We start from the raw sequence: 8,678 nt of genomic DNA, 5'->3' as shown, positions 1-8,678 counted from the left end.
TGCAGCAAAAACCACTCTTGTAATCGTTTACAAGAGGCCTGTAATCAATTACGCGAACCTTTTGTCCATTTTGGACATCTAGTTGCACGAAGGGACCACCTGTGGTAACGTGGGGGACCACAGGTCATTTTGGGTGTTTTCCAGGTCAAGTTGAGTTGTTTTTCGTATAAGTGTGTGTCTAGGGTTGGATGTCATGGTTTGGATACCCCATGATGTACAGGGTTCACAACAAACACATACGAACTTCACTTCACTTCATTGGATTTGGTCAAAAACACACTATTGAACTCATTAATTTATTTCTAATTCATTCATTTCTTCCAACATACATTACCACTTCACAACCATTTATTCATTTTTTTCCACATACATTATCACTTGGAAATCGAATTATAAAGCCCTTCAATAAAACACACATTTGATTTGCAATAAGATAAATGAATGTTCTATATATTGAACCAAATAGTAGGTTTAAATACACAATATTTATCTTCAAGCCTAACACAATAGTTAATGATTTCTCTTTCTAACTAGTACATTTCCTATGTATAGTGTCCTCAGTGCTTGGCTCTTAAATTGCCTTCTTGAACCAATCCTAACATAAATCTTTAGCTATGATTGGTTGTCAGACTTTCTACCCGGTGAATTTGGCGACATTGCACCTTCTTTGTTCCTCATTCCACCCACTTCCTCGGTCGACAAACCAACAGGTGAAAGGAATGCATCGTAAGTAAATGCTTGTGGACATCCAGCAGTTTTAACACCATCATCTATAGTTGACCTTTTAGGTTTTCTTTTGGCCTTCTCTTTCTCCAACTCTTCCTCTAAGACATTCACCTCCCTTTTAAGTTTTTCAATTAAACACTTTTTCAATTAGTACCTGCAACATGTAAACACAGCTATCAACATAAACATTGTTTGTAGCTTTGCCTTTCTTCATAGAATTTGAAGCTTTACTCAAATTTTCTAACAAATAACGATAAACTAAACCACCCCAACAGTATTTACTCATACCACTCAACTCATCTACAATTCCAAACAATACAGGAAGAACTCGTCCACTACGATTTGGGAATAAAATCTCACATATCCCCACCAAGATGTACAAGCTACAAAAAACCTCACAAGGAATGGATTTTTTATGTTTTTTCAACAAGAATTTGTAAATGAAATTCAAATCCCTAATTTCCTTACCTAAGTATTTCACACATTTACTACTACCCATTGAAGATTCCTTCAAGTTTATACTTTTACCATCTAAACTCAATCATATTCCTGAACAAAAAACATTTTCATTGATAAAAACATGCTTGTCTGCAATAATAAAAGAGTTGGTCGAATCCACCCATGTCTTGGTTAACTCACGCAAAAGTTTAGTATTGAATATGACTTTACCACTCAACTCTAAAAACCAAACAAATGGAGTCTTGGAGATGACTTCTCGTTGCTCCTCTGTCAACCGTTCGTTGAGAGTGCTAATATACATAGTTGAAAATGAATGACGCACGCTCAATTGTCCATAAGAAAATAACACACCAAATCAAATAACAAACAAGGGGAGACAACCCACAAGAAACCACAACAAACCCAAAACCCAAACCTAAAACCAATTACCCAAACATAAATCCAAATACCCAAACCGACAACAAAGGTATTTACCTTGTTCCAACGAAGGTCCAATCCGAAACTTGTCATTTCAGCGCACTGAAGAGGACGAAAGTGTGAGAGAGAAGTTGAGACCACGATGGGAGACGACGAAAGTGTGAGAGAGAAGCACTTTGTCACACAAAAGTAACGAAAATGCCGAGGGGTAGAATTGGAATCTAAATTCTCTGAAAACCTCTCCATTTTTCTGGCCAAATAATTTTTAAAAAAAAATAACACAATGGCCAATAGTGTAACGCCCCGGCAACTTACAGGGACTGTTGACTGCCCCCACACATCACCACAAGACTTTCCAGTGTGCTTTGTCCTCACTCGCACACTTTCCAGGAAAACTTCCCAGAAGGTCACCCATCCCAGAATTTCTCCAGGCTAAGCACGCTTAACCATGGAGTTCTTATGGGTTAGGCTACCGAAAAGCAAATGCATTTGGTGATATGAGTTGCCAAATCAATTCCTTTAAGCTATCCTTCAACTGTATAGTCCCATACCTATACAGTCTCTGGATCCCTCTCATTCCGGTGTATGTTCGATTCATCCATGTGTCCCTTCCACTTCGAAGCCTGCTAGGAGCCGCACTCCGTGCCTCTCGCATCGGCAGTCACTCCCCGCCCTCGCCAGTGCCCGGGTGTCACAAATAGCACGTTGACACGTGGCAGTGTCAAATGAATGTCAAATATAGAGTGTCAAAATAACGAGATCCTTATTTTTATATGTTCATGTCACTACAAAGAAAGTAATAATGAAATTCTTACTTCTTAATTGCAAGAGCAAAATCATCTACTGATAGTCTTGTTCCAATAAACAATATAATCCCACCAAGAGCAGGTGCATATAACTCTTTAGATACCCTACTCAAGTTAAAACCACTCTCTCAGTTCCTCATTTTCATTCTATTCCACCATACACGCTCTCACCGAATAACAAAATTATAAATTCTAACTGGATAGGGATAATTAATTTACTTTAAATAATTGATTAAACACATGTCAATTTATTATCTTAGTTCATTTGTCAATACTTTTTATAATCTTTCGCATTTTTTTTAACATTCGATTATCTAATCTTGTGCAAATTTTCAAAAGGGATTATCCAATCCATTTCCAATTGTTCATACTTTCTCATTTTCTATTAATACAATTGATATTAACATTGTTTTCGTCTAGTTTGAAGTTTTATAACAACATAAATAATTAAAAATTAAAACGTTCATTAATAGTATAAGATAAGAAACCTCACTTTCATTAGGCTTCCAACAAAAATAAAGTAAAAAAGGGAAGAGAGAGGGAAGCGGAGGGATTGAGGTGTGAGACTTTAGGGTTTTAGGTTACCTTTATGTACCCACATTAAATTTAGTTTATAAATTATAATAATTGTTGTAACATCTAACAAAATTTAGAATCCAATATTATCTTATGTATGCACTATATTACAATTATATTAATTTTGAAAATTATAACAACTTAAAAGATTATAACTTATATAAACAATTTAAAATGACTTAAGTTTAAATTAAAAAAATATTAAATTTTCGCATGAAAATTAAAATAAGGGTGTTTTAAACAATAACAGTAACTCAATTTCTAAAATTAGGGTGTTTTAAATAATTGGTCAGCATATTAGCTAATTTACATACTAATTTATAAATATAAAAGTTATTATTATGAATAAGAAATTATAATTAATAACTTAGATTCTAAATTGATCACTACATTAGTTATTAAGGTTTTTATTATCAAATAAATTGATATTCAAATTGATGACTAATTATTCTTTTTTTTGTTATAAAGACTACTAATTTGTAATTTATATTGTGAAAAATTAGTTTTTATCTCTAAACCTTATTACTGCTTAAAGAATTTTCTTGTAATAAAATAAATAAATGATTTTAAAAAACCTGTAATAAAAGAATTTATTATAATTATTATTACTTAAAGTGATAAATATCAAATGTTATATATTTATTTATATTAAATAAGCATAAGAAAGCTCTTATATTTAATAATAATCCAAACTAAAAATATTAATTAATAAAATTATGTCTTTTATAATAAAAATATCTTTTATCGCTAGCTATTAATGGTATGTAGAGCTGTCAAATAGGCCCCTATAATAGGTCCTGGTCCTATCCCATGTGGGTTGGGGCCAAAATAGCGCACAGGACCAAAAAAGCTCTTTATAAAAAAAGTCCTCAGGACTAAAAAGCTCCAAAGTCCTGTGGGTCAGGGTTAGCCCATAGGCTATCAACTTATATAGCAGCTAGAATCACAAACAGTAAAGAATGATTGTCCAAAAAAACTTGAATGTGAAGATTGGTGGCAGTGTTTATTTTAGATGCTCTCTAATCAGGCATAGTCAGTTGCTTTACTCCAATACCTTATTAACATTAGTATCTGGAAAGTAATTTTGCCTAATATAATTATTGCAGATTTGAAAACAGATATGTGCAATGACAAAAAAAAAAATAAAAGAGATAATGTATGCATCCAGAATTGGAAACTAAAAAAAGAGATATTTTTAAAATATATGATTATTTAATATTAATTTTGATTCAATATTGACTATAAGTTGTTTTATTTAAAATATATGTGTGTTTGAGTTTTTTTTAAAGAAAAAATAAAAAAAACATTATTATTATAATTATAAAAATGAATATAAATAATTTTATTAATTTTATAAATAATTTTATGTTAAAAATAATTTTTTAGTTTATCAAAATAGTAAGTTTTAAAAATAATTAAATAATTAATAACGTTTAATTTATAAAATATTATCAAGAAATTAATAAGATAATAATTTTAATTAAAATATATATTTAATAGGATAATAATGTTTAGGCTAATTTTAGTTTATGAAAAATAATTATTTTTACTTTTGTATTTTTCAAACGTAATTATTTAAAAAAACAATGCGTTAGTATTTAAAACGTACATCAACTGTCTCAACACTAACAAATGTTATTTTGTGGAAAAATAATATTTTGACAAAGTTTATATATAATTAATTGGCAACTTGTTTATAATAATATAATAATAATATCATAACAATAAAATTCAAATGTTATAAAGAAATATTTATTATTATAATAATAAGATTTAATATAATATAATATATAATATTTATAATATAATATGAGAGAGAGAAAAGAGAGAGTGTGAAATTACAATATATAATATTTATGATATAATGAGAGAGAGTAAAATTATAATAAATTATAAATTATATTATTTCTAAAATTTAATTAAAGTTTTAAAGTGAGTTAAAAACACACATCATAACAAAATATATAGATATAAAAACAAGATATAAAATTAATAAAGAAATCTCTAAACACATTTAGCTGTCTAGATATTTTCTTATTTGTTAGATTGGTCAATTAACATCTAAATGTTTGTTAGATTGGTCAATTGACATCTAAATGTATTCATATCAATATATTGAGTATAAAAGTATATTGTGAAAATGCATTTTGAGTATCCATTATATGTAAGCTATTTTGGACGTCCAATGTCTAATGATGTAGTATATCGATCGTATAAACATCTAATAATATTATATCACTTAAGAGATTTGTGTGAATGTGCATTTCGCTTACTCTTTCTATACGCTTACTGTTCCTACGGTAAACTTCCGCTAATAGTATATTTGAAATATAATATATATTTTTATAGAGTTTACTATATGTAGATGTAAATGTTAAAATTGTATATAGTATATATGTCTGTTATTCAAATGTATTTAAATATATCTAGTGTGGAGAAACCTTCTTTCTTAAAAAAAATCTAAGAACACACTTTTAGATTAAAGTGCTTATGAATTTACATAATTAAATTTAAATATATCTAGTTAATATATATGTGATTGTTTATATAATTATAAATCAAAATATTTGAAAAACATCATAAACATAAAAAATATTATTAAATTGATTAAGATCACTGTGAAGTTTCACTAACTTATCAAAAAATAAGTAAAATAGATGGCCAAGATTCATCTTGTATCTATGTATACATTATACTAATAATTAATTGAGTATTCGATCTTTGTATTACATAAAAAAAAAACTCATCAATTTAGCATCCCACGTTTAAGATAATATATTAATTCAAGGAAGAAAATATATATAAACAATAACTTCTTTAAGATATCTTAATCAAATATCATTTAGCATATCAAAAAGATAAGTTTATTTAATAATATTAATACATTTTTTTAACCAATTAAAACTTAACAATTATAAAAATAAACCATATAAAAGATATAGATTCTATAGCAGGAAAACAACATTTATCTGTTGCGGCAACCTTTTATGCAGACCTTATCCAGAAACAAGACATGATCCTCTGCATTATGTCCTTTTTCTTCATGGATTAAGTTGCTGAAAAGAGAATGCAAAACAAAGCTTTTAACGGAGTTCGAAGATTTGCTCTTAGCTCGGCACCTATATCCTAATTTGGAGAATATTAATAAAATGCTTATTGTATGTGATGTGCATTGCTTTGCTGATCAGAAATTGTTTGGCAATGAGATGAACTGGTATAGAATTCTTTAAATTGAACTCACGGCGAATGATACAATAATTAAGAAGNAATACAAGAAATTTGCTCTCCAATTTCATCTTGACAAAAACAAGTTTTCTAGTCTAGAAATTGCATTTAAGCTAGTTGTGGAAGCTCAATTTTTTTAATATGTAATACTCGTTATTTGAGTAGACTTTGATCATTAGAATGGTGGTGAGNTCTTATCATCAAGATTTCTGAGCCAAATTACATGATATCTTGAAGTGACATTATCAAGTCATTCTAAATATCTTCATTACTTCCACTTCACTATTTATCCTTCCATAAATATTGAAGATGAATACCTTGTACAATTTTGAGGTTTTTGAGGTCTTCCACATGTATCTGGGATATTATTTGGAAGCACATAGAAAAACAATTAGGATTAATTAAATATAAAAGCATCTAAATGATGTTAAATATAAAGTCATTGTATGACTTTTATGTAATCATTTTCTTATATTTCTAATATGTTTTCTAATCTCAAAATATATTTTTGTTACATTCTAAAATAAATATTTTGTTTTTTATTTTACTATTTTTTTTACTATCAATAAATATCACATATACAATTCAAACAAACATTAAAATATCTAACAAGGACACAAAAAGTTGTTATTTCTTACCTTTTCGTCACTTCTCTTATTTCATTCATTGAAATTCTAAACTTAAATTTCATACAAATAACTACGATTATAAAAGACACAATAATGAACAGCTATAAGAAGGAATAACACATTGTGTGTTTTTGTAAATTCTTATGTCATGAAAGACATAATATGACATAACAAAAATGTTTATAATAATAGCTCTTTTACAAAAGGATTCAACAATAAACACAAATGCATATTATTTTACATTGTAATATTTTCACACTAGTAAAAAATAGGCTTTATACAGCGCACATTATGCCACGGTTTACCAGAAACCGCAGCATAATGGTGCGCAGTAGCAGTTTTGTAAATAATTCAAACATATATGTCGCGGTTCCCCTCTTCACCGCGTCATATACCCCAGTCAACCATCAGCCTTTGACGCCACGTCAGGAAAAAAATTAAATAACAGGGGAATAGGTCGCGGTTCTCTGAGCAACTGCGGCCTATTCCCCTGCCAACTTTCACGGGTCTGAAACGTGGGGAATGTCAGAAGGTAGCAGGGGGAATAGGTCGCGGTTCTCAGAGAACCGCGGCCTATTCCATGATTTGAGTAAATTTTAAATATTTCAGAGAATCGACCGCGGTTGGGCATTGAACCACGACATATAGTTTAAAAAAAATTTCAAAAATGTCATTATGAATTATTTTTTTTAGATGAATAGGTCGCGGTTAAGTGTAGAACCGCGGCATATTCCCCTTTATGACCGCGGTTAAGTGTAGAACTGCGGCATATTCCCTTCTGAAGGTTAAAAAAACAAAAATCACGAACAATGTCGTCTCCTACATCGCGAAACAGTTTCAGGAAACGCTGCTTGCTTCTCCGTCGACGACGCACTGCCTTTGCTTCCATTTTCCATTGTTTTGCACCAATTAAACTCAAATTTGTTTGGTTCATTTGCCATTTTCAACGTTGGGAAAGAGTTTTGACCGATCATAATCGTCAATCTTCCACTTGGAAATCGTGAACTTCTGCTGCCATTCCTCTTACGTCGTGCCATTGCCGCGCCATCCTTCTCGCCGTGCCCATTCCAAGTATTTGATGCCCTTCATCGTTTTTTTATTTTTTCAACATGATTTGTTCGTTGTTTTTGCATAATAACAATTATTGTTGTTTGATAATGTAGACATGGAAAATATATTGTTTTGGTAATTTAGAATTATTAGAATTATTATTAGAATTTTTATAATTATTAGAATTATTAAAATATGAAAACATAGAAATTATAGAATTATGATAATTCCTAAACCTTAAAATATTTGAATAATCACTAGGTGAAATTATAATGTTGGTATGTATGAAATTGCAAGTTTGATTTTCAGTAGCTTATCTTTTTATGTAATATTTAGGAATGGATCGAAATTGGATTAATTTACCACGCATTAGTGCTGAGTACGAGAGAAGTGTAGAGGAATTTATACAATTTACACAATGTAATGAGGGGAGAAGTGATGATGAAGTGAAGTTTAGATGTCCTTGTGTGAACTGTTTGAATGGGAGAAAGTTGAACGCAACCCAAGTTAGAGAACATCTTATATGTGATGGTTTCTTAAGACGCTATACAACATGGATATGGCACGGCGTAGAAATGCATTTTCCCACTGACTCCCAAACTGAAAATGTTATTGATTCATGGAAGAAGATCGACTGGATGAAGACAAATTAGAGGACATGATCCGCGATGTTGGCGCAGAAAATTTTGCCAAAGCTCATGTGTATGAGACGATGTCGACTGATGCGGAGACACCTTTGTATGTCGGTTCAACTAAGTTCACACGTTTGTCAACGGTGTTAAGGCTCATG

General features: G+C 30.2%; 1 protein-coding gene across 1 annotated transcript in view; it reads right to left on the bottom strand.

Moving 5' to 3' along the window:
* Positions 1 to 612: 612 nt before the first annotated feature.
* Positions 613 to 8,678, bottom strand: part of LOC106778319 — a 16,169-nt gene continuing 8,103 nt past the window's right edge. The window contains exon 4 of the mRNA XM_014666266.1: positions 613 to 824. Within this exon, the coding sequence (XP_014521752.1) occupies positions 613 to 824 (212 nt within the window). The remainder of the gene's footprint in view (positions 825 to 8,678) is intronic.

This window comes from Vigna radiata, unplaced genomic scaffold, assembly GCF_000741045.1.
Source record: "Vigna radiata var. radiata cultivar VC1973A unplaced genomic scaffold, Vradiata_ver6 scaffold_409, whole genome shotgun sequence".
NCBI lineage: Eukaryota > Viridiplantae > Streptophyta > Magnoliopsida > Fabales > Fabaceae > Vigna > Vigna radiata.
This window is presented reverse-complemented; position numbering and strand designations above follow the sequence as displayed.